This window comes from Eschrichtius robustus, chromosome 7 (genome assembly GCF_028021215.1).
Source record: "Eschrichtius robustus isolate mEscRob2 chromosome 7, mEscRob2.pri, whole genome shotgun sequence".
Lineage (NCBI taxonomy): Eukaryota > Metazoa > Chordata > Mammalia > Artiodactyla > Eschrichtiidae > Eschrichtius > Eschrichtius robustus.
The window spans coordinates 13,192,236-13,218,810 of NC_090830.1; the positions used below are offsets into that span (position 1 = coordinate 13,192,236).

The 26,575-nt window shown below is 44.2% G+C and overlaps 1 protein-coding gene across 1 annotated transcript in view; it reads right to left on the reverse strand.

Annotated features, from left to right (window-relative positions):
- DISC1 (DISC1 scaffold protein) overlaps window positions 1-26,575 on the reverse strand; it is a 348,989-nt gene that overhangs the window by 182,882 nt on the left and 139,532 nt on the right. Inside the window, exons 7-9 of the mRNA XM_068547611.1 lie at window positions 23,937-23,991; window positions 18,845-18,947; window positions 4,987-5,175 (exon numbers count right to left, since the gene is read on the reverse strand). Coding sequence (XP_068403712.1) covers window positions 4,987-5,175; window positions 18,845-18,947; window positions 23,937-23,991 — 347 coding nt within the window. The remainder of the gene's footprint in view (window positions 1-4,986; window positions 5,176-18,844; window positions 18,948-23,936; window positions 23,992-26,575) is intronic.

Below are 26,575 nucleotides of genomic sequence, written 5' to 3' on the forward strand. Positions count from 1 at the left end.
TCACTTCCATGGCATTATAGGTTAACATAAGGTTTCTTAACATTTGGAGGAACTCAGAAAGACTCCTTCAAAAATCTGCTGAGTAACTGGATCTTTGTGTGGAAAAAATGTACAAAATCACAGATATGAAATCTGTGTACAGTTTCACAGTCTACCCATGAACTCCTGCTTTCATCCGCTAATTTTTTTTTCTCAGAGGTGGATGGTAACAGCCATGTGTGCTTTTGCATTTGCTATAAATCTATTCATGAGGACTTTCCATTACACTCTCAAAAAAATCATCTTTAAGAATTTAACACCACTCCACATTCCTGAAAACTTTGTGCTTTAAGCTGCTTTTGAGGAAAACGGACAATGCTTCACCTATCTTTTTTGCTCTGGCTTCTAGGAAGTTCATGATCACATCATATTCTCAACCAAAATAATTAACACTCATCATTAGCATTTTCTTCTGTCTCAACTTTTCCATTTTATTTGTTAACTTCGTTGTTTCCATCTTTGATATATACTTATATATATTCCAGTCCTCCGTTTCTTCCCCACCCCCCCAAAGAAAAGACAGATTTTATTCCCCTGTTCTAATTTTTCTTGAAAATTTTATCTAAATATAGCTAATAAATGTAGAAAGGGAGTGACTGCCTGTATGTGCAGAACCTGTAAGACACACAATCTCTAAACCAAAAGCTTTTCCTTAAAGTGACTTATGAAAGATGTTTCACTAGTGGACTTAAGAGTTAAAAAAAACTAATATCTCACTAAAGGGCATCATACTTCCTTTGATTAGCTATCAGGAGGTAGTCCAAAAATAAAGGCAGGATTGTATGGGCGTGGCCTTTCTAACCTAAAGCAAAAGCTAGGTGGTAGCCCCAAACCATAACTGAAAAGTTGACGCCACTTCAACTTTATCACCCTTAAAAACTGTCCCTTGGGACTTCCCTGGCGGTCCAGTGGTTGGGACTTCGCCTTCCAACGCAGGGGGTCCGGGTTTGATCCCTGGTCCGGGAGCTAAGATCCCACATGCCTCTTGGCCAAAAAACCAAAACATAAAACAGAAGCAGTACTGGAACAAATTCAATAAAGACTTAAAAAAAAAAAAAAACTGCCCCTTATCTGCCTTCTACTTCCTCCTTACTCACTGAAAGGCAAATAAATGAGTTTAAGCTGGACACAGCCAGCCATCACTCCCAGAAAAAAACAGCATTTGACACCCACACTGAGAATCTCTTTACGCATTTCACAGACCCTACACAGATTCCTGACAGCTCACTGGGCCACAGACCCCGCCAGATTTTTGAGCTACATCTGCAGTATCTTTTCTACTTGGGCAGCTCGCATAAAGTGGGAAAATTCATTAACATGCTAATGATGCCCTATTTAAAATTCCAGCCCTGATTATTCTGTGATTAAATCTCTCCCCTTGACGTCTGCTTCCTTTATTTATATCTGAGTTATAGTACAAAATCAACAATATTAATAAAGTACAATACAGATTACCGACTTATCCACAAGGGATGGAAAAACAGTTATGTAAATCTCAGGGTTGTCTTTTTTTTCCGAAAAGCAGATGTAGCAAACGGTAAAAAAGTTACTGATTTTTTTTCATCCCACTATCCCTTAAAAAAAGAAAACATTGAAATCCACAATAAGTAAAGGTTTATAGTTAATTTCCACAAGTAGTCAGGGGTTGAAAGATTTAGCTTTTCATTCTATTTCACTGCACCTAAAACTGCTCAGACTTCAAACGTAAAGTCTTAAGAACTGCTGATAGGGGTATAAGCGCCCCCCTTTCCTCCCCTCTTCACAGAGACTGTGTGACACTGAGACAAAAGTCAATAGATTCAGTGATGATTTCTGTCTCCCTTTAGTCCATTGGCGTATTTCAGTCCTTCTCATCATATTGTTCTGTCTGCTGCCACCCCAATCTGAATATCCAACTCAAGCATCTTCCGTGAAAGACAATCAAACTTATCATTGCTCTCATTAAATTGGAAAATGAATTTTCAACTTTTTTTTTAAAGAAGATCCAAGGTCTGGGTCTGTGATTCAAAATAAGGGAAGAAAGGACTAATGTTTCATTTTAACATCTGGCCCCAGTAAATGAACAAATATTTGTGGTCTATTTACTATTCTTAATGACATCGTGCTGGGTGCTGCCAACGACATAAATGAAACCTAAAGACAGTGTTTTCACCTCGATGGACTTACAGTCGGGCCAGAGACACAGGATGTAATGACATGGTAAGTGAGCAAGTTCATCTGTGATGAGTCATTACACATATTCTTCCCATCATTAAGAATCCCCTGAATGAGACAGACTGCGCCCTAAGACTGCAAATCTCCCCTCCCGCTATAGAAACAGAGCCCTTGTACACACACATGGCTGGGTCAGCCAACTTGGAGCCAACGTCACAGAGCCTGGGTCCCTGACCGCCATGGAGTGACTTGTACATCCCTGAATTGCCTTTTACTCCCAAATGCTGCATTCTGCAATCACTGTTGGAAATCAAAATCTGTTTTTAAGAACACTGAACAGTGCTCATTTTTCGAATAGTCTTATTTTAAAACGTTTTATCTAAGATTAAAAAGAGTCAGCTCATGGTAATACATGCAGAAGCGTACTACATCTCTATTTGCTCTATGTTTAAACTTGAGCACAGAGCTCCCTCCAGATTTTTAACTTTCAAAATGCAGCAAATGAGAGAATATGGTCTTTGGTCTAGTAATGGGTAAAAGCTTCATTTTACTAAGGAATTCTTTCTCTCTTTCTTTCTTTGCCTCTCATACTATCTCCAACCCAAGATTATTAATTTGGTTCACCCAAAGCCAAGTCACCTCAGATTGCTTAAGAATTAGCTTCGGCCTAAAGCTGAGGGAAGAGGGTAGCTGATCCAGCAAAATCCAAGTATAAAACATAACGCTTTCACAACAGTAATGGGCCATCTGCAATTTAGAATCATCCATGGTAACAATCTCTCGTTCCATTTGTTTATGTTTTATTCATCATTTTGGAAATACTTAGTGAAGTGACAATGATGAGATTCAAAAAATACTTTACAGCTCTTTTTTTAAAAAAAAAGAGATATTAAGGGCTTTCAAGAGCTCAACTGCTCAAATGAAAACATTGCTGCATCCTATTATATATAGGATGGATAAAAAAGGTCCTACTGTATAGCACAGGGAACTATATTAAATATCCTGTGACAAACCATAATGGAAAAGAATATGAACAAGAATGTATATATACATATATAAGTATAACTGAGTCACTTTGCTGTACAGCAAAAATTAACACAACATTGTAAGTCAACTATACTTCAATAAAATTTTTTAAAAAAAGAAAACATTGCTGAACTAAATTCACCCAAACTGGTTCACCTCTTTATTCTTAGATATAAATTTCCCATTTTGTACCAAAAGACTTGGGATGACAACGTGAGACATTTCATAGTTTTCATTTTTTATTATTTTAAAAATTTATAGCAAAAATTCATTTAAAATAGACAAGGTTAGTCCTATAATAATTAATAAACTGCACCATCACATCTTGGAGGAACGTGTTGTCATTTCTCAGGACTATAGTTATATTTTAAGGCTCAAACGCACAGTCTCTAGTTACATATTTGGCAAAAACAAAGCTTTGACCTACAAAAGTGAAAAAAAGATAAGGCGTTCTGAGTTGCTGAACCAACTTGAGGGTGTCCACGGCTAAGAAGACACAATAATGCTTGACCCATCCCATCTGTCATTCAAATAACTGTGAAGAAACCTCCCTCTACAAAATTTAGTAAGTCTTTAAAACTAAATTTATTCCTAGTGAAATGACACACCTATTTCCGCTAGCTGATTTCATATTTATTTATTTGGTTTTAAATACTAATCTTCATTTACTTCAATTTGTGGAATATTTTCAAATAGCCCTATTTCAAATCTGGCTAACTAATATCTCCATTCTTTTCTGATTTCTTTTTAAACAAGCATACTTTGTAAATACAGTCCTTTATTTGTATATATGCCTTTCATTTTCCTAGTAAATATTTATTTAGGGACAATGATTTACTATGTATGAACTTTGCCTTCCAACAACCTCTAGTTCCCAGCGGATGTGCAAGGGTGCACACACACACACACACACACACACACACACCATCTTAGGATCTTAATAAATTACCTCACTTAATTTGTACCACTTAACCAGCCTATGAGATGGATAATACTCTTCTCATTTTACTCATGAAGAAACAGGTTCCAGCATCTAATATATTTTAAATCTAAATTTTCTTCCTATGATTTCATTCTGTATATTAGAAATTGAATCATCAGAAATTCTTCACTGTGTGTGTGTTTTTGTTTTTTTTTTTTAAGAAATAGGTTTGGCTTTATCAATTTGGACTGAACCAGAATCTTCTGAAAGTATTCCTCAGAGTGAAGCCTCAAGGTGACCTCATTTACAGTTAACAACTGGACAGGAAAAGACCACACGAATACTTTAACTCCTCCAACAAACAGATACTTTGGCCAAGGCAGCACTGGCATCTTCGACATCTTTCTTCCTGGGGAAAGCAGCTCTCAGAAAAGCCCACACAGAGAAGAGACACTTAATGGTCTTTTCTCAGTTTTCCCAGAGCCAGCCTGCTTTCATCTGCGATTGTGCAAACCAGAAGGCCGAGCCAAGGAACAAAAGGGAGATAATTGTCAAACAGAGCAAATTCTCAAGAACTGTGCCAAGGGGGAGATTGCTCTCAACAATCACAAGGCCATTAGCAAGTCCAGGGTAGAGGAGGGGGGAAAGACAGAAAATGAAAAGGCATCACATGCGATAGCCAAACAAAAGCTGACAAGAAATTCTGCCGCATTTGCCGAGGCTCCTGCCAAAAATATCCTCCAGGAAAAGTGCTGTGTGGCTCCAGGACACCCTTCACAGTGACGTCCACATGAAGCAGTACAACAAATATCACACATACACCAGACAACCGTGTGACCACTCACCATAGGCAGTTTTCCCCTGATCCAGTTCTCTCCTGAGGCTGCTGTAATCTTCTTTAACACTTCCCAATTTCTGGACGTTCCTGGAACTCAGCACCAACAGTCTGTGGAGAAGTCCCTCCAGCCCTTCCCTCTCTGATGTTAATGATCTAATCTCCTCCGTGAGCTCCTTGGCTGTACAGAAATGGTTTCCTGCAGAAAAGGAGGGAAAACAAGCGTTGCCACATCCCTACCTACGGAAGGTGCAGCTAGCATACACTAACAGTGTGGGGAAAGGGGGATGAACTTTGCAGCTACATCCAGCTGCATTAACAGTCTTCTGTGGAGGAATCTGGAAACACACTGACTGTCCTCCTTAATCTGAAAGTCCCTTTATCAACTTATTCTCATTATATTCTGTTTTAGGGGTTGCATTGGCTAATTCACGTCCTTCTGAAACATGATGACACAAAAATATCCCAGTGAAACCCAGGGAAGCCACATGGCATCACTCCATACAAACATCCAAATGTCAAAGAGGTGAAATATTACAGTAGGGTGGAAAGGGACCGGGCCTTGGAGTCAAACTAGACCTAAATTCAAATCCCAAATTCAAATCCCGGTTACACAAACTGCATGACGTTGAGCAAAGAAATCAGCATATGGGATTTCAGGGCAAACTTCTTAGAAAATATGATTGTGCATTACAGGTGGCTACAAGAATAAATGTGAAATTCTATAAAGCTCTGAGCATTGAATTTAGCAGGGTTGCAAGAATCAAGGTCAATATACAGAAATCAATTGTATTTCTAAATATCAGCAGCAAATAATTGGAAGATGAATTTTTTTTAAATATCATGTATAAGATATTTTAAAACTCAAAATACTTAGGGGTAAGTTTAAAGAAATATGTGCAAAACCTCTACACAGAAAACCATTTTAAAACTTCTGAGAGAAACTAAAGGAGACTTAAATAATTAGAAAGATATACCGTATATACATACATTGGAAAACTGAATACTGTTAAGGTTTTCATTTTCCTCAAATTGACCTATTGATTCAATACAATTCTAATCAAAACCTCATGTGGGTCTTCTGTAGAAATTGAAAAGCTTATTCTAAAATGGTAAAAGAAAATGCAAAGGCCTAGCTAAAGCAAAACAATCCTTAAAAGGTAGAACAGAGTTAGAGGACATTTGCTACTTGATTTCAAACTAACACTGAAGCTACAGTAAATGCAGACAGAATGGCACTGGTGTACAGACAGACAAACAGATCAATGGAAGAGAACAGGCAGTTCAGAAGTAGACCCACCCTCACACAGTTAAGTAATTTTCAACCAAAGTGCCCAAGCAAGTCAATGAGGAAAACAAAATATTTTCAACAGATGGTACTGGAACAACTAGCTACCTATATGGGGGAAACATTAACCTTGATACATACCTCAAATCATACACAGAATTTAATTAGAGATCACAGACCTAAACGTAGAAGTGAAAACTATAAAGCTTCCAGAAGAACATATAGGAGAATATCTTTCTAACTTTGGAGTCAGAAAAACTTTAGATAAGACACAGAATATACTAATTATAAGAGAAAAAAATGAATAAATGGGCTTCATCAAAATTAAAAATGTCTACTGCTCAAAAAAATACCATTAAGAAAATGAATAGGCAAGCCACAGACTGGGAGAAAATATTTACAATGCATACATCCGATGAAGGACTTGAGTCCTGCGACTCAATAGTTAAAACACAAATAACCCTATTGAAAAGTAGGCAAATGACACCACAGGCACATTACAAAGATATATAACCGGGGCCGAAAAGCGTATGAAAAATGTTGATGATCATTAGTTGCCAGAAAAATGCACATTAAAGCCATAGAGATTCCACTACAAAACCATTCAAGTGGCTCAGATTAACCGGACTGAAACTGCCTGGTTGACAAAGACGAGGAGCTACCAGAACTCTCCCGAGTGACGTGTAACGGGAGCATGAAATGTACGAGCACTTTGAGAAAGGTTCTGTCAATTTCTCATAAAGTTAACATACACCTATCCTTTGATTCAACAATTCCACTGCTAGGTATTTACCCAAGAGAAATTGTTGCAGGAAGGGGGACCCTTTCCAGGGCCCGAGAGTGGGCTCTTGTCTAACACTCGGAAATGAATTGTCCGAGAAGACACACGTGCTGACAAAGCAAGAGACTTTATTGGGAAGGGGCGCCCGGGCGGAGAGCAGCAGCATTAGGGAACCCAGGAGAACTGCTCTGCCACGTGGCTCGCAGTCTTGGGCTTTATGGTGAAGGGGTTAGTTTCCGGTTGCCTCTGGTCCATCATCTTGATTGGCCCACATTTGGTCTGACTCGGGGTCCTTCCTCGTGACGCACGCCATCTCTCAGCCAAGATGGATACCAGCACAAAGGGTTCTGGGAGGTTGGCAGGACATATGGGCTGGCGTCTCCTCCCTCCTTCTGGCCCCTCCCGAATTCTCCTGGTTAGTTTTCAACGGCAGTCCCTTATCGGGCACTCCTGCTGTGAGACAACTCATGAAGGGGTTCTTATCGTGCCTGGCCAAGACAGGCAGTTTCGGTCAACAGTTCCCTAATAAAATGAAACATGCAATCAAAAAATACTTGACTCAAATGTTCACAGTTGCTTTACTCATTGTCCCAAACTGGAAACAACCTAAACGTCCATCTAGAGGAGAAGGTAGAAACGGTGGTACATCGGAACTACCCAGCAAGAAAAAGGCACAAACTCTACATACACGCAGTGACATGGAAGTATCTCAAAAAAAAGACACAAAAGAATGCATACTACAGGATTCCGTTGATATTAACTTCTAGAACAGGCAAAACTAATCCATGGCAGAAGACATCTGAACAGAGGCCATCTGGGGAAGGGGGTGTTGATGGCTGGGAAGAGGCACAAGGGTGATGTTTCTGGGGTGATGGAAATATCTTGATAGGAATGCTGATAACACAGGTGTCAGAATTCATAGAACTGTACACTTAACATCCGTGCATTTCACTGAATGTAAATCATACCTCAATAAAAAAGGAAAACTATATTAGGGAATATTTAAGTATGAAAATTACACCATAATTAATAAACATATCACTTTAATGAGCACTCCATAAACAACAGTTATTGTTATTAGAGGGCTCCATTATATTTCCTAAGAGTTTATTATAACCATAATCATGATAACAGCTACTAACTTTCTCTCCTTCAAATCTCACCACAACCCTTGGTGATAATATACTCTATGTTATCTATTCTAAGATGCACTTTTTTTTTTTACATTTTAACATCTCTGAAACAGGGATGTGTCTTACGATTACTATTATCTAGGAGGTAGTCTGGATGAAGTTGCTATTACCTGATTGTTACTCTTGGTGGCCTGACTGAGCATCTGTATCCCCCTGCTGTTTCAATGTACAAAACATTTAAGGACCCTTTGAGTCCTGTTCCCTGAAAACCTTCTGTTGAGATGGATTTGTAAGATTAGGAAAGCACCAGCATTTAAAACTTGAAGAATGGTGTTAGCAGCTTGGCAGAAAATCCTACGGAAAACAGTAGTTCATTCTTGGAGAGAAAGAAAAAAAGTTGCATCACCAGTTGCCTCACTGATGCAGAGGATGTTACTGTGTGGAGAAACAGGAGCCTTGACTTGAGTCGAACTGTGTTTTAGGACAGACTTAAGTATGAAACATTTTAGGGAAACCTTAATCCATTCATTTTCCTTATATTTTCCTTTTTAAAGAGTGATATGTGATTTTTCAAAAGCTTAACTACATCTGAAAGAGCTATTTCAATAAGTATAAAATAAAAACTCTAAGCCACAGAAAGCACTGTATCATTGCTTAATTGACAGCAATTTTTCCTTCTTAGTAGTATATAAAATAATGGCTCATTTTATGGTCACTAAAATACACGTTGTTATCTCTACTTTACAGTGGAGAAAACTGAAATCTAGAGAATTACATATCTTGCTGAAGCTTCCATAGCAATAAAATGCAGGGCAACTTTCCAACTCAAACATAGCTCAAAAATCCCTCCTCTCAGGTATTAAACTGTGCTGTTTATTTCTTTATTCTTATTATTCAATAGGCAGATTTCAATATGATATCAATGTGGGAAAGGTTACACAATTTTTTCCCACTTTAAGGGCATTCTGCACACCCAGCCCATGTCACTTCTGTTACTGAAATCCATAGTTTCCGATTCCATGATTGCATAAATATCTTTTGAGACTATTTATTGTCTATCACTATAGACACGTACGGAAAGGGACAAGGCACTGGCCCTGCTCTCCAGGAAGTTACATTGAATAAAGGGGATAAGATGTACAGTAAAAAAACAAAATAGGCAAATATGCTCTAGGAGGGCTCAGAGAAGAGTGATCATTCCAGAAGGGGAGACAGAGGCAGGTTCACCAGCAAAGAACATAAGGTTCCCAAAAGGCGAAATGGGAACCTTGTTAAGCAAAGGGCATTGTCTTGCGGGGGGTGGCGCTAGCAGAAGAGAGGCACGTGACCAAAGACTGGCCAAGACATTGACAGAGGGCCGCAAATGCCAAGCCGATGGGTTTGGACCCATTTAGGAGAAACAAAGTCCTGATGAGGAGAGCAGACTGGATGCCACAAGCTTTGAGCTGTAAATGGAAACACAACGAAAACGTTTCTGGATCCGTGATTTCTACGTGAACAATGACCGGTGAGGGCTGTTGCGAGTGGAACCCCCTATGAAGGGCCACAGAGAAGTCAAGGGACATGCCACGCTGTGGGGAGACTGCGGGAGGAGCCCCCAGCCCCAGAACTGTGATGGCCTCTGGGCAGAACAGCATGAGCACCCGTGGTGCCTTCAAGTTCCCTTCTCAGCCTGGGCTGAGGGAGCTCCCACCTTTCTGCTGGGCCATATTGTCAAGCCAGAAAGTTAGCAAAGTGGCGGGGTGAGCACCAACGGTGCCCCAGAGACACCAGGCAGAAGATGCCAAGTGTGCAACTTCCTCCTGAGAACAATTCAGAGAGAAGAGACCTCCCAAAGCAAACAGGAAGACACTACAGAGACGGAGTGAGTGCCAGCACGGAAGGTTTCCTGGAAATACATCCTCAGGCCCTCCCGCAACTCATCACCGGCTCTAGAGGCCAGGGCCTTAATAAAACATGAGACAGATCACTAATTAGGATCCTTGATCCGAAGGGGTGTGGCTTGGGAGAATGCAGCGTGATGTGGAAGTTTTACACACACAGAATGAGTGTGAATTCCCAAAGAGACAGTTAACATCAAAACCCATGCCATGATAAAATGCTACACTGTCCTCGGTTAATATTTCATAAGCATTTTGGCCTCAGATCCAAGCCCATGAGGTGAATCTTGCTTGATGCAGCCCTCCCCGATTGCTGAAACTGACCAGAGCTCCGTGATGAAAACTGAGAAAAAGAAATGCTGATCCCTGAAGGAAGTCCCATCAGTGACCCGGGGACCCCAGTCTCCATCAGCCCGATGGGCCTTCCCTGAAGCCAAGGGGGAAATCTGTGTACGGATGCATATCCGCCTTTGCATCGAGCTGCACACATGCCTGCCTGCTCTGCAGCAAGCGAACCGCACTTGGGCCCTCATGTAGGTTTTTTAAAGCACCTGTCAAAATATTTTATTCTACAAGTAACATAATTAAAACCCTCTGGGTGCGTGCCAAAGCTGAAACTGATTTTACTCAACCTGTTGTTTCTAACTACATCCTCAGTGTCTCTGAATTTAAATAGTCCCCCTTCTCTACTTCATGGTATCTGGGGGTTATTTTTTGAAGTCATTATTTGAGTCTCATTTTATAGATTACAGGGCTCTTGTTGTATGAATTCTCATTTAGTCTTCCCAACAATCCAGGAAGGGGGTCTTGTAATGATTGTCCTTGGTTTCCAGTTGAAGAAACTGAGACCCAGAGAGTGACCTTCGTAAGGTCGCAATGTTTTGGAGTTCTAAGATCACACGTAAGATTACTGAACTTGAACTTGGTTCTTCCAACCTCATGTTAGGTGCTTATTCCATCAAATACAACTCAGTAAGGGACTTGGTCAAAACGTGGCCACAAATCATCCATAAAGGGAGGGAGCACCAAGATGGCTGAGGTTAAATCCTGTGCTCAGATGGGCTGTTTCACCCAGTCAGTCCACAGGCCTCACCATGACCTTCACCGGGGGACGCGCACACGCACGGTACTCGCTGGGCCACAGACATTTCCATTTGAGACGATCCTCCTAAAGTTATCCTCTTCTACCTACCCAAATTTGAGCTATACTTCTTTTCTAGGGAAAAAGAGATAAAGCCAGTGTGGAACATAATCAAACCCCAAAATAACAGAGTCCTGCATCTCCTCTCTGGCATGACACCAGATCTTTCCAGGAATTCCAAGCTCAAGTCCACACCCGCTGGTTGGGCAAGACCACACCCTCTGCCTTCCAAGCCTCACGCTCAGCGATGTCAAGGCCACAAACAAGCACCAAACAACTGCTCCCCAACCCCCCTCTGCACGGAAGCTCCTTTGGCTGGAATTTGCCATTTTCCACTCGTTTTGTTTCTTTCTTCCGGTTACCATGATTTCCTGAGATACCGAAAAGCATTTTGTGTGAGCAGAGCCCTGTGACTAGTTTTGCACATCAAACATTTTAGAAATGGTCACATTTGACAGAGAAGACAAGGGGAAGAGAACGCTGGAACACGGGATTTTACATAAAACACAGACTGCTTCAAATAGCTTGAGAAAATGCGGTGCCTGGCGAGAGACAAAATACACAAACAGACGATGGCCAGATCATAAATAGAACAGAAGCCCAGCCTGCAGCAGCCTGCCCGGGAAACCCACCCCTATGTACAGTGACCAGCCTAGGAGGCCAGCTTGTAGGAAGTCAGATGCCATCTCTAGTCACAACCCAGGAAGCTGAACAATAACTTCTGTAACAATTCGACCCAACTGGCCAGGACTTGATTAATAACAGCTTCCCTAATTTTTGTCCCTGCTTCCAGGCTTAGGACCAACCAGAGTAAGTCAAATATGCTCCCCTTACCAATCACATTGGATGCTCTAGTTAACCCACCCCCAGCTTCTCCAGGCCAACAGCCTCCAATCACACGTGGAATGTTCCTTTGTTCCACCACGAAGCTTTCCCTCTCCTCTGCCTGCCTTAGAGTCTCTGCTGAAACACAAGTGATGGTGGTTGCCTGCCTTGCTATGGTAAGCTCTGAACAATACCCTTTCCTTCTTCTCACTTGGTGTGTCTTTATTTCCACCCTGGATAAACATCATCTTTGAAAAATCTTTACCGAGCCTATCAGCTCCCCCAGCCGTTGAATTAAACCATGAACTTTTTTAGAGAGAAAGAAACATTTTGCACTTATCTAGAAAGTCTAGTGTTATTTCTAAGAATGTTCCTATTTCCCTCCAAATCATAAACTAAGAAAGAAGAATTCAGGGAATTCCCTAGTGGTCCAGTGGTTAGGACTCCATGATTCCATTACAGGGGGCACGGGTTCCATCCCTGGTCGGGGAACTAAGATCCTGCAAGCTGCAGGGCGCAGCCAAAAAAAAAAAAAAGGGAGAAAGAAGATTTCAGGCTGCCATTTACACATTTGTCTCTAACTAATGCATTTTAAGTATAGATAATTTTTATTCTCTATAAAGGAAAAGTCAAAGCAGATAGAACCATCTTTAAAAAACAAATGGCTTGGAGTACCAGAGATATCTTCATATGCTATTAAAGAATAAATGATTATTTGAACTGTTTGTTCCTTGGAAACAGACAGTCGGAGGCAGATGAGAAAGAAAATACACCACAAACTGAGGGGAGATCCAAATGAGGTATGGAAACAACAGATTCTGGGGATCAGAAATCAACAAATGAGGGTTCAATTATTTCAAACAATTACTCTCATCGACTGTCTCCTGAGTGCCAGACATTAGGCAAAGCCCAGGAAAAAAAACAGCAAGGTGACTCAACACGTGGACCAGATCAATAAGGGGGGGCTGCTTCAAGCAGGGAAAGGACGGAGCCGGAAACTCACGCAGGATGTCAATATGAGCAAGCTTCAGAGCCCGGGCATCAGAGAGCTGGGCCTTGATCCTGGGGGCGGGGAAACAGTCAGAGCACAGCCAGCCCTGTGCAAGATGACCATGGGACACGAGTCAGGTTACAGAGCATGACGGAAGCAGAGCCCAGTTACAGGACCCAGAGCCCAAGACGGAAGGCCAGGGACAGCCGGGAAGGATGCCTGTCGCGGAGACATGGACGTGGGTTCCCGCCACTGAAACATCTTCTGTTTCTGGGAACAGGAGGAGGGTCAGGAAGCCACAGCTGTGAAAGGAAGGCACGGCAGGCAGAGAGGGGACGGAGCTAAGCTCAAGACAGGCGCTCATCACCAGAGGTCAAAGGCTGGGCAAGGCCCGGTGCGGTTCTAGAAGAGGGGATAGGCCCCTACTTCTGCCATTAACATCCTGACCACAGAGCCTGAGGCAGGCACACCCATCACACCCTCGGGGCACCAAGACCATCCCCTCGCCCTCCCCGCAGCAGCCTCTGCCCAGCCTAGGGAGAGGCCAACGCAGGCGAGTTTCACGTGAAGCGGGCAGTGAGGGCAGCACCGACTCACAGAGCCCTGGTCTGGGCAGGTTCCCTTTGGTGAAGCACCCTTCCGAGATCTTTGCTCTCACGTGCTGTCCAGGCCGCCAGTCGGCAAGGCGGGCCTGAGGCTGCCTCTTGCGGAGAGAGGCCTCTCGAGCTCCACCCAGAAAAGCCTCAGTGAGGCCCGGGGGCACGGGGCCTGTGCCCATCAGACCAGACCTGCTCCGGGCCTCAGGGAGACGCTCTGAGCCCAGGAGCTCGGCTCAGCTTCCTGGGCGGGATCCAGCCATGACAGTGACCAGTCCTCCGGGGCTAAGGTTAACTTCCTGGCCTGGGGAGGGGACCAGCAGGGCTCTGGGCTTCTGAACTCAGTGCTGAAAACCGAAGGGACAAACGAAGGCTCGCCATCAATGAGCGGCCCCGCCTAGTTCAGCAGGCAGGAGACTGTGCAGGCACTCGGGGCCCGAGCCGCTTTGTAATAAGGGATGTAGATGCCACCACAAGCCCTTTCGCTGCAGGTGCATGAGCCGGTCACCTCTGGACGAAACCTCCTCCCACTCGGACGCTGGTTAAGCATCGATTGCCTCTGCACACGGAGCTCTCACACACTTATTATCCAGGTACCAGTGTACTGGTGCGCCATATTAGTCTAATTCACCACCTCATTTAATTCTTACAGCATGCTAAGGTAAGAGTGTGACTGTTACCCTCCTTTTATAGTTGAAGAAGCAAGATTTTAAAAGATGAAATAATTTGCCCAAGGTCACCCAGCCAAGTGCTGATTAAGCTGGGCTTGAACACAGACCTTTCGGCTTCCAAAGCCAAAGCTTCTATCTGCTACGCAGTGTGACCTCTGCTCTCAAGAACCAAGAGATCTGTCAGCCCCGGTCAGCTCCCCATTCTAAGCCACTAGGCACAGACATGGGGGGATGACCTTCTCTAGGATGGACAATGGCAACAGGACCTAGCTGTTCACAGTGATGAAAGACGGGTGTGTGCTTTCAACCAAGCTGTTCTCTGCCAAACATCACACGAGTTAAGGCAGAAACAGAGAAGGGAAAGAAAAGAGACGAATAAGATACAGTTTAGTCAAGAGTTGTGTAGGTGAATGAAGACCAGGGAGAAATCTAGGTTCCTTGGAGTTTTTGAAAGCCACAGGAGCGGCGGCGAATTAGTGGACTGATAGTTCCATGGAGAATTCACTGTATATCGTGAAATAAAATCTAGAGGATTGTTGCGTTTGATGTATTACCGTTGTCTGTGTTCTTATCTCATATGACCTACACTTAAAAAGAAATGATGGGCTTTCTAGGTTTTCTTAATGTGTATTATACCACATTCAACCGGCTATATTAATGCCACCATAGCTCTTCTAAGGATCTGTAGAAGATTTCATACACTAGCCTTCTTTTCTCCCTTTTTCACTGATAGCATCTTAGTTAAGTCAGGGAGTTCCAGCCCCAGACATTCCCACCTCTATCCCACCGTGTACCCCATTGCAGACCGGGCTTCCTAAAGTCTGGCTTTGATCATGTCCTTGCCTTGCTTGAAAATAAATTATCGCTGCTCCTAGATACGTTTACCCTTAGCCTGCTGTACAGAGCCCTGGACAGCCAGGTCCTAACCATTGATGACTAGTTTATTCCTACCACAGTACTGACCCTACACCGGAGTCAATCTCAACTGCTCTTCCCCCTTAAAACACAGCCATGTTTTTCCACATCCAGTCCAGGCATATCTCGCTCCACTCTACTGCATAATTATTATAAAGGAAGGGATCTTGTCCTGTCCAGTGCGGCACCCTCAGTACCTAGAGCCAGGCCTGGCACTCAGGTGCTTGATGCCATTACCTGGGGCTGAAAACCTGTCCACATCTTTAGTGCACAGGCTCCTACAGGCTCCTAAGTCACTGTGGCACACTGTAAAACATGGCCCCCAAACTCCCTGCACCCCTCCCACTGACATTGTCCCCTGTGTCCCCTTCTCTCGAACCAGGGCCCCAGGACTGCTCAAGCAATAAAATCAAATGGCAGCTGTGATGGTTTTAAAATGTGCCCATCAGATTCTTTAATGCTCCTCCCTTGGGGTGGCATCTGTCTCCCCTCCCCTTGAGGGTGGGCTGGACTTAGCAATTCCCTTCTAGTCACTAAAGCAGAGATGACTGTGCGAGTTTGGAAACTGAGGTCCAACAGGCACTGTGTCTCCTGTCCTGTTTGCTTCCACTCTCAGATCACCTGCTCTGGGGGAAATCAGTGACCGTGTCATGAGCATCCTACGGCGCGGCCCACGTGGCAACGAACCAAGACCGTCTGCCGACAGCCAAGTGAGTGAGCTTGGAAGCAGATCTTTCAGGCCCCATCAAGCCTTCGGATAACTTCAGCCCCGCCCCGTATCTGGAACAGCAACCTCATGAGAGATCCTGAGCTAGGATCAGCCAGCTAAACTGCTTCTGGATTCCGAACCCTCAGAAACCGTGGGATATAATAAATGGTTGTTGTTCAAGCTACAAAGCTTTGGGGTAATTTATCACCCATTAATAGAGACGCATGCCAGTTTCTGAGTCCAGGCCTTAAGAAATAAGAAACTTCCATGTCTTATCTCTTGGGACACTCACTGTTAGAACCCAGCAGCCCCGTTGTGATGAAGCCAAGCTGGCGATAGGTTACCGACAGACGTGGCAGAACCAACGTGGAAGAACCGACAGACAGACAGACAGACCAACCTGCTAGTCACAGGAGTCCTGGAAGGGGACTCTCCAGCCCCAGCTGCCCCGCCCTAGCTGACCCTCCCGCCCCCTGCCCAAATAGCAGGTTCACGAGCAAAATAAGTGATTGGTGATGTCTTAAGCCACTAAGTCTTGAAGTAGTTCATTACGCAGCAATCACTAACGAGGACAGATGTTGGCATCTGAAAGTAGAATGCTGCTGCTACAAACCCTAAATAAATAAATAAATAAATAAATAAATTTATAAAACCTGAGGCGCTGACTTTGGGACCAGGTGGCAGGCCTCAGTGAAGGCTGAAAGGAAAGTAAGAAAAGTATTATTGGAAGCCAGAGGAAAAGGGACCCCTGTAATATAGTGACAGAAAGTCTGGTAACATTATCAGCGAGGCAATATAGAAAAGAATTCTCCTAGTGAAGTTAACCATACAGCCAAAGAGATTTCCAGCCAGGATACAGAAGTGCCCACTGGCTTCTGGTCGCTGCCTGTGATCAAGTGCAAGAAAAGAGAGACGAGTTAAAGCACATACATTTAAATATAAAGGAGCCAGGACTTTATATTTAAAAGAAAAATAAAGTTTTAAAATAAAACTGTTTCTTATTCCCCGTCTCTGCAGAGAGCAGATGATCCTCAAATGAAGAAAAGACCTCAGTCCATAGATCAAATCCAGGATGGGAGATCTAGAAACTTTCAGACAGACGAAAGGCCCTCTAAGAACCTAAGGGTATCCCATAACATCCTCTCCATTCAATAGGGCTGCTGAGAATCTCAACAGCATTGTCCCAGCATCTACACAGAGAACCCAAAATAGGCCTCACTTGGAGAGGTCTGTGGTTGTGGCTTTTGTCTAGTGGAGTGAGGGTTTGCCATTCTGAAGGTACCAAAACAGGCCTATCAGCACCCTAAGGGAAGCACCTTTTCCCTCCTCGGGCCTTCCCTGCTGTGGAGCACAGCTCAAAAGGAAACAGAAATCGCATTATGTGCAGAAGTTAAGGATGACCAGCCTGCCACCAGCCTAACCCATGGGGCAGCCCGTTGACTGAAAGTCCTGCTCCCCAAGGGGCTCAAGAGTGACCAGGAAATAGGGGGGTCGGGAGGTAAGTTCCCACCCCAGTTAACTCCCTCATCCGATTAGGCCTCACCAATTTCCCAGCTGATCTAAGAACTACACAGAAAACCCAGGTCCCGTATGCAAGATACCATGTAAAGAATTTTCCCTGGGATCCTAACAGGAAATTATTCACATTTGAGAGTGGGTTCCCCTTCAGCTTGAATGATGCATCCCCTCCCTTGGGCTTAATAGACACATCCACCTGTATTCCCAGGAAAGATACATTGATTAAGAAAGGCAAAAACCCTAACTCAGAAGCAAGACTGTGTTCAGTCTTCTTTTTCCCTCTCAGCAAGTGGGGCTGTAATTCCAAGTACATGGCATGTGAAGCTGTTAGGAGCCAAGTCCCACATTCACATGCGCGTGTTCTGCAGGTTGTAAATAACACGCGTGACTGCGCCGGGCACCAAACTGCTCGTTAGCTGCCAACATTAGTTGTTTAACGATCTGAAAAGCAGAAGCTGCCGATTATTGTATTCCTTCTTAAATTGCCATTTAAAACCCATACATGTAATTATTATACCTTCTCATTTAATTTTTATGATTCTTCCGAAGCTGATGAGCTCTGGATTCATTCAACCTATACAACTCAGAATCCTTGGAGGCTGTCATTACATAACTGGGCTAAGAATCCATCTATCCCACCTGGACTCTAGCCTCCAATCTATCACCACTTAGCTGATGGAGTGAACTTCACCAGAGGACACACCCCAGGGCCTCAATCTCCCCCTCTGTTCCTCAGCATTGCAGGATCTCTCCCTCCTACTCGATAGAGCTGATGTGAAAATAAAATAAAATAACAAATGCAGAGGAATATTCAAAAACACTGTTCAGGTGATGGTGATGAGTAAGATCCTATTTTCAGAGGCTTGTGTCTTCAGCCTACCGATTAATGGGAAAAGATATCCCTTAGTAACCACCGGCTTAAGGAAGGATAATAATCCACCGAGTACCCTCCAAAAATCTATAATCTATGACTAGACTGTTACTCTGAGTACCTCAGTTTATCTCCTGTTATCACCCCTTCCGCACAGGAAGGGGCTGATCACACCCGATAACCCTCACTGAGCTTCTCCAGATACACATAAAGCTGTAGAAACATTGGCTAGAATTGTATGGCATCCAGAGTATCTAGTCTCTAAACTCTTAAAGAAACAGGAACTGCAAGTCCAGACTATGGCACCTACACGAATAACTATTTTATATGATGTGTGCATGTGTATTTTTAAGAGTCTTATCCATCCCTGATAGGGAAAAGCACGCTGCCCATCTATCCCATGGGTCGTAGTGAAACTCCCCAGAAAGGCTTTGAGCTGTTGAGTATGACATCAGTTACAGGTCGAATGTTAATCCAAGACAAGATACGGATGCGGCGGTTGCCATCACTCACTCCAACTGCCTCCATGGTCCCTCTGTCCCCAGGTACCTGAGATGGCAAGCACTTTGGCTTCAAGCAACGCCGGCAGTTGGGTTTCAATATCGTTAACTTTCTTCCTCAGGGCACTGCAGAGTCTTTCGTTCATACACACCTAGAGAGGGAGAGAGACAGCCATGAGCCATCATGTGTTTAGGTAAAAGTCAGAGGGCAACAGAGCGCCAGACAGATTCCTGGGTTTACAAGTAATAAAGGGGGTGATAAAGAGTAACTGGGGACCTCCCTGGTGGCGCAGTGGTTAAGAATCCGCCTGCCAATGCAGGGGACACAGGTTCGAGCCCTGGTCCGGGAAGATCCCACATGCCACAGGGCAACAAAGCCCACGAGCCACAACTACTGAGCCTGCGCTCTAGAGCCCGCGAGCCACAACTACTGAGCCCGCGTGCCACAGCTACTGAGCCCGCGTGCCACAACTACTGAGCCCGTGTGCCACAACTACTGAAGCCCATGCGCCTAGAGCCCGTGCTCCGCAACAAGGGAAGCCACCGCAATGAGAAGCCCGCTCACCGCAACGAAGAGCAGCCCCCGCTCGCCGCAACTAGAGAAAGCCCGCGTGCAGCAACGAAGACCCAACGCCGCCAAAAATAAATAAATAAATAAATTTATTTAAAAAAAAAAAAAAGAGTAACTACAGGAGAGTTCTTAAAAAGCAAGCAATGCAGAAAGGAAGGAAGGAAGGATGGAAGAAGGGAAGGGAGGGAGGAAGGGCTAAATAAAGCAGGCACTGGCATATTCCCAGCATAGATCCTACGGCTCTCACACACCTGAACACAAAACTGAGATGCACTCACACAACAGAACACAACCACAAACTAAAATAACTCGAGCCCTCTGCCTGCTCCCTCCCAGGGCTTCTGCATTCTTACTCCTTCCTTCTGAGCGGCTCAGCTTGTGCCTGGTACCTCAGTTCACTCACAGCCCTCAGGGCTCTGCCCTGGGAAGAAGGGCCTTGCCGGTTACCCACAAAAAAACACAACCCCTCGGCCCTCCCTCCCCTTCCACCTGTTCCCTGCTGGATGTTTATCCATAGCGCTCTCTCCAGCTGACACACTGTCTTTCTTCCCTTGTTTTTTTAATTGCCTTTCTGGGTAGCATACGTGCTACGGGAGCAGGGATTTTGTTCTGTGTCTAGCACGTAGTAGGCAGGAAATAATGGTACACAGATGTTACAATCAAGGGCAGAGCGTTCCTAGTCGACGCTGTCTGATAATACTCGAGGGCAGATACTTGCTGGGACGTCAGATTTGAACAAAGAGACAAGTAGATCTCAAGGAGGTTTGCAGGTTTTATCATTTCACTTCCTACATGTTTCTTGTTTTTAAAAAAAAAAAAAACAGCAAAAATCTTAAATCTCAGTTTCTTTTTCCAGATGTCTTAGGTCATTTTGTATTTGTTCGAAGCTAAACTATCACAATTTTTTTCTTTTATTTAAAGCAGAAACCTCATATTCAATTGCTATCTATACTCAGGTTAATGAGCTACCTAAAAAAACCTCCAGTGCAACAAAAGCACAGAGCACAGTTGAATAACAGCGAACGGATATGTGGAGACATTTTGGGGGGGGGGGGGCGGCCACAAAGGATGTTACCTAGAATCATCCCTCTTTTCTTGCTAACAACCTAAAATTCCATTCCGACACTAAAATTAACCCAGTTGGGTTCACAGAGCCCAGAGAAAATGTAAAATGTAATCTCCCCAGAAGTTTCCAGATCTTGCTAGATACCATGAACTTGAAATGCTTTGTGTACCTCAGACTGAAATGGAGACTGTTTCTAGAATCAGCACAGACCTCACCCATCCTGCCTAAAATGTTACACCGTTTCCCCCATGGCCTTCAACATGTTCTTTTCCATTAAGCGGCTGTAATTTCCCACATTTCTTTATAAAACTTACTTTCTGGGTCAAGGAGACCGCGTGGAAGCCTCTACCCCAAAGCTCGTACCAGGAGAGCTGAGCAACCACCATCCAAAGTCATTCATTTGGAGACACCCTCTCAACAGTCCTGAGGTTTGTCAGGATGTCAGGACCGGGAGTTTAAGGAAGGTGCTCTGGACACCCGCCCCGGCACTAAGTCTCACGGGCTCAAGGCCAGTGACGGGCATGACCCCTCCCATTGGTCTAAGCCTGTCACCAGAAGTCCCAGGACATTTCTGTCAACTCCGTAACACCAGCCACAATTGTTGTGCCTCATCCAAGTACATCCAGTATTTCTGATTTTTAGCTCACAGTCTCTCTTAATCATAATTGGGTCCGTTTCTCTTTTGTTGAGCAAGCTGTCACTATTAATATGAAACCACCTCTAAATCTTCTTATTAAATTGCAATGTACATTCTTTCAGGCACTGCTGGCTGTAATCTAATATCTACCAACCTCCGGATACCCCATTTATTTCCAATGCTTTCTTCCATCTCATTTATCCCCTAATTACCTTTGGTTTGGGGAACCCGTAAGAGTTGAAAAAATGTAATGAGTGGAAGGCAGGTGCCAGCTCTCTTTGAGGAAGGATTTGAAAGAATATCAGATTACTGTGTGTAATTCACTGAAGAAAGAAAACTGGGCCAAACTGCAACTTTTACCTCAAGGTCACCAGTCCAGAGGGGAGAGAAAGTTGTTGGGTGTGACTGGGCAGTTTTGTTCTAATTCTCTGTAGACTAACATAAGCCCCCCCATACACACACACATTCATGTATGTGCACGTGTACACACCCACCTATATACACATGTGCGCACGTGCACACGTGTCCCAGAAAATCTGCATCTCCTTTTTATTTCCAAATTAAATTGGACCCTGAGGAACTCATTATCAAATGGAGCTTTTACGTTTACACTTTAAATTCTTAGGCATGAATTCCTTAATTTTATGGAAAAGCAAGGGAATTGTAAGTTTGTGTAAATGTATTAGAGAAAGGATGCAAACAAAACAAACCACTTTTGGCATTTGAGCAAATCACAGTAGCTGGAGATGATCAACAAATCCCAAGGTCGTGTGCATATGTGTACGTGTGCGTGTACACAATATAAAATGTCATAGAGAGCACACACAGATAAAACACCATCTGTGTTACATATTATGCACACCTGCATCCTCACGGCTGGGATATAGACTCATTTGTGTTACACACACAGTAGGGTCTGATGCTCAATAAACCCAAACCCAAGAGTCCTTCCACATATTAATCCTACATAGAAATTAGGACACACCTGACAATGGCATAATTTACAGTAGGAAATTCAGGAGGATACTTCCACCACCTCCTTCATCCAGGAAGCTTTGGTCTCGCCTCACCTCCCCACTGGCTCCACCTGGAGGTCACAGTGGCAGATAGGGCACGAATGCCAGTGGGCGACATCACCGTCACTTATAAGGCAGAAATTCAGGTCTGCTCTCCAGCATCCCCTCCTGCCTCGTATAATAAAACTGGTGGGGCTTCCCTGGTGGCGCAGTGGCCAACGCAGGGGACATGGGTTTGAGCCCTGGTCCGGGAAGATCCCACATGCCGCGGAGCAACTAAGCCCATGCACCAACTACTGAGCCTGTGCTCTAGAGCCCGCGAGCCACAACTACTGAGCGTGCGTGCCACAACTGCTGAAGCCCACACGCCTAGAGCCCGTGCTCCACAACAAGAGAAGCCACCGCAATGAGAAGCCCGCGCACCACAATGAAGAGCAGCCCCCGCTCGCCACAACTAGAGAAAGCCCGCGCGCAGCAACAAAGACCCAACAGAGCCAAAAATAAAATAAATTAAAAAAAGAAAAAGTTTAAACAAAACTGGTGAACCAAGCCAGTCGTCCTTGACCTGCAGCTGGGCAGGGGACGAGGTCTCAGCCGCGCTCAGCCTGGGAGCCTGAGATAAAGCCCTTTCCCGAGTTCTGCCTGCGGATTCAGGTCCCCGCACGGCCTTGAGTCTCGTCCTGCCCTTCCTCTCTGGGTAGGCACTCCTGGGCGGTGCTCTGGTTCTCCAGGGCTTCAAGCATTCCGCGGTTCCAGGGCCCAACGCCATCTAACTACCCAGCAAGACAGTCCTCACAGGAAGCTCCCCTTCCATGCGGGGCAGAACTGCCCATCAAACTGCCGCTGTGTGATTTTCAGCAAAATCATTTAATGTTTTCTTCAGAAACGAATTAGACACAAACACTGGGAAAAGGACCAGAGCCACTGTGGACATTTTTGCCAACAACACATCCCCCATCTCGGCTCAGCTAGGGTTTCCAAGACCCCAGCAGGTCTTCCTGCTCTCTTCCCCGGGGAACCGAGAACAAGAAAAGCTTCCTTCCAGGCCAGCAGACTCTTGTCTGCTTTGCTCTCTGCTCAGAAACCTGTTCTTTTCACATTTCAACTGTCTTATAACCACCCTGGTTCCCAAACCTAACACAAGTCATTAACGATTAAGACCTACTTCTCAGCCTCACCTCTACTACTAAGTCACAGGGTAATTGATCCTACTTCATAGTTTGCCAATAAGTCGGTGGGGTGTAAGTATCGCTACAAGGAAGGGTTTTGGTTTGCGAACTGTGGTTATCCTACCTAACCAGACACAGACTATTTAAGTGAACTGACTACGTGCTCCCAGGGAATAACGATGGAGGCCTCTATCACTGCACAAACCAAGGTCTGTAATGAAGTACAGATAGCAGATGAAATAGGCAAAATGACTTTGAAGTCAATTTAACTTTGAAAAACAAAAGAGAATCACCTACTATACCACTTCCCGTCTGTTTGTGAAAAACCTGAACCCTGCCCTTCCCGAAGGAAATGTAATTAACTTCTCAGTTCACTCCCATCCTGGAAGTCCTTTCAAGCAAAGGCATTCTACGGCACAGCAGCAACCATTTTCCCTTCCCCAACACTGCAGCTCCTTCTGAAGCAAAGGCCAAAGCAGTCAGTCCCTAGGGACCACAGTCAGGCCCTCCACCACGGGAGCAGCCCTCGGCCCTGGCTCTTTGGCTGCCCCATCGCTTGGCCTGTAGAATGGCTTTGCCAAGTCTGTATTTTGTCCAGAGCCCAGGCGTTCTGTGACATGAAATTAAGTCAAAAGAAAACTTCAGAGACTTCTTTAGAAAGTGGGCATAGAAAGGTACTTACCTTTGCAGTGATCTCTTTAAGTGACAAGTTGAGGGGTTTTATCCTTTCCTGGAGGCTAGAAGAATTAGAAACAGGACATTGGTCTTCTTGGTAACAGTTCAGCCCCACCACATGTAGGAACACTGCGAAACAGTGAACCTTGCATCAGCCCAACGGCTGAAGAAGAACAGTAGCAAAGACAAGGCCAAATTGGTTCCATTTGACTATAATTAATATGTTACTAAGAAGCAGATTTTTCCCTGCCTAATTATGCTCTACTTAGGCTGGTATTAAAATCTGTTATTGTTTCTATAGTGCACTTCTACTGACAGAATGAACAACCCAGATGTGCTCCTGGCAGCAAAGGATTAAATTACATTCCTACAACTACCTTCCAAGAAGGATGGTCTACACAGGGTACTGTTTCACAGGCAGGTAATCCAGTATTATCTATTTGGGTTTACTGTGCAATTCAACCAATATGTTCCGAGCTTTTCCCTGCTTCTTTTTTCTCCTTAGCACTATGCATCTTGACATATCTATTTACTCATGTAATTTCTCTCTTCCCCCTTTGGAATAAAAGCTCCACAATTGCAGCAACTGCCCACATCCTCTTGTGCCCGCTCCTGTATCCTCAGTGCTTAAAATAATTCCTGGAGCTTATAGATGGGCACTCAGTCAATATCTGCAGAATGAACGAATGAACAAACGAATGAATGAAACTAACACTCAGACTTTTTATTCCCAACGTTGTTATCTAAAGGAGAAGAAGTATACGCAATCACCTATAATATAAGCTAGACGGAAAAGTTACGATAAGGGGAATAGAAACCCAATACTAGAATCAAACTGCTACATTAGAACTGTCACAGGGGGCATACTGTCCCCAAGTAAGCAATAGGACAATGACTTGTGTAGCAATTTAGAAAACTAGGGGATTGATGGGAAAGCTCCCTGGAAGAGGTGGAAAGTGAACTGAGCCTCAAAAGTAAAGGAGGGAGAGTGAAATTTCAGGAAGATGAATCCAACGGGCCAGTGGTTCACAAGGGTGAATTGTGAGAGATAAAGGTAAAAAGGGGAGTGATTATTTCTGATGGGGGCGGGGACAGGAACAGGAGGTCTACCTGCATCTGTGATGTTTGTTTATTTATTTATTTAGGAAAATAAGTGGGGAAGATGCTAGTATTTGTTGAATCGCCATGGCAGGTAAATGAGTATCTGTCGTATTTTTCAAAGTGTTTGGGATACCTACAACTAAAATAATTTTTAAAGGAATATAAAGGACTGTCCATAGTCAGTATCGAATGCCAGGCTAAGGAGTTCTGAGCTTCAGCCCACAGCCAATGGGAAATCATACCATTTCTGAGCAGGAGAGCAATAGGAAAGAAATGGGGGTTTGTTCTGGAAAAGTAACGGCATTTTGATCAGCTAAATGCTGTACACCTGAAACGAACACAACGTTGTAAATCAACTATACTTCAATTTTAAAAGTAAATTAATTAAAAAAAAATAATGATAGTATCTTATAAATAGGCTTTCCCAGGCACACACAAAGACTAGTTCATGTGTCAATAATTAAGACAAAATTAATGGCAGTGTTGTTCTGAGCAACAATGTGAGAAGGGATTCAGAGGAAGAAACACTGAGTGTGACAAACCAGGCAGGCACCTTCAGCAAAATTTGTGAGGTCTAAGGGCTGCCCAGAGTGACAGAAGTCAGCAAGGAAAGGAAATGCAGTGAGAGCATCTGATCTAGAGCTCTGCATTCATTCATTCCTTCACAAACGCATTAACTCTTCCCTTATCTATAGGGCACCTTGTAAGTTAGAAACTTGGAGCATGAAGAAAGCTTCTTGCCCTCAACTCCTCAATGCTGCTAGATGGGAGCCCCCCTTCAAAAAAAAAGTTACAGGTACTAGAAGGGAAGTGGTCACTTAGTTAACCTGTGAGCTGCAAAAGGGGAAGGTCAGGTTTTCTGGGGTCTTGGGGGGCGTCAGGAAAAGCTCCTATGCAGGGGTTGCAAAGTATCAGAGCTAAGCTGCCAATTTGCTGATTGCTGTCGATTTCTTCACCTCTAAGAACTGGTTTTGAATGTTATCACCTCCGCCAATCTGTGATTTCTGAGCACAAGCAAGCTCCTTTCATTTGCAAATGCCCTGAAACTGGTGCGGGTACATTCTAAGCAAAGTCAGCCCCACTTTAGACCTACATTCAGCAGAGGAGGGTGTCCCAGGGGAGCTGAGGTCAGCCCAGATGACAAACAGCAGGGCACGTGGCAGCAGATTTTTCTGAATCCAGGAGTCGCAATGTGACGAAAATCAGTGTGCTCGATGGGAACAGTGGGATCCCGCCTGGAGAATTCTAGACACTGGCTGCATGGAGACTGGGTCTTTTGAAGGGAGGTAGGGCTGAAGGGCAGGCTAACATCTAGAGGGGGGAGCTGACCAAAACGCTGGAACTGCTGGGGAGAGATGGGCAAAGGATACCCGACATGGGCCCCTATTGATTCTAGTAGCAGCACCACTCTATGCTCGTGCTGTCAGGTCTCCAGACTTGGGCAGAAATGCACAGCCTTTGCCAGGCTCGTGGGAGTTCATTCAACTAATACCTTTTCAATAAACGGTTTTCCACAAAATTGGTCCTATATTTAATAGTATCTTT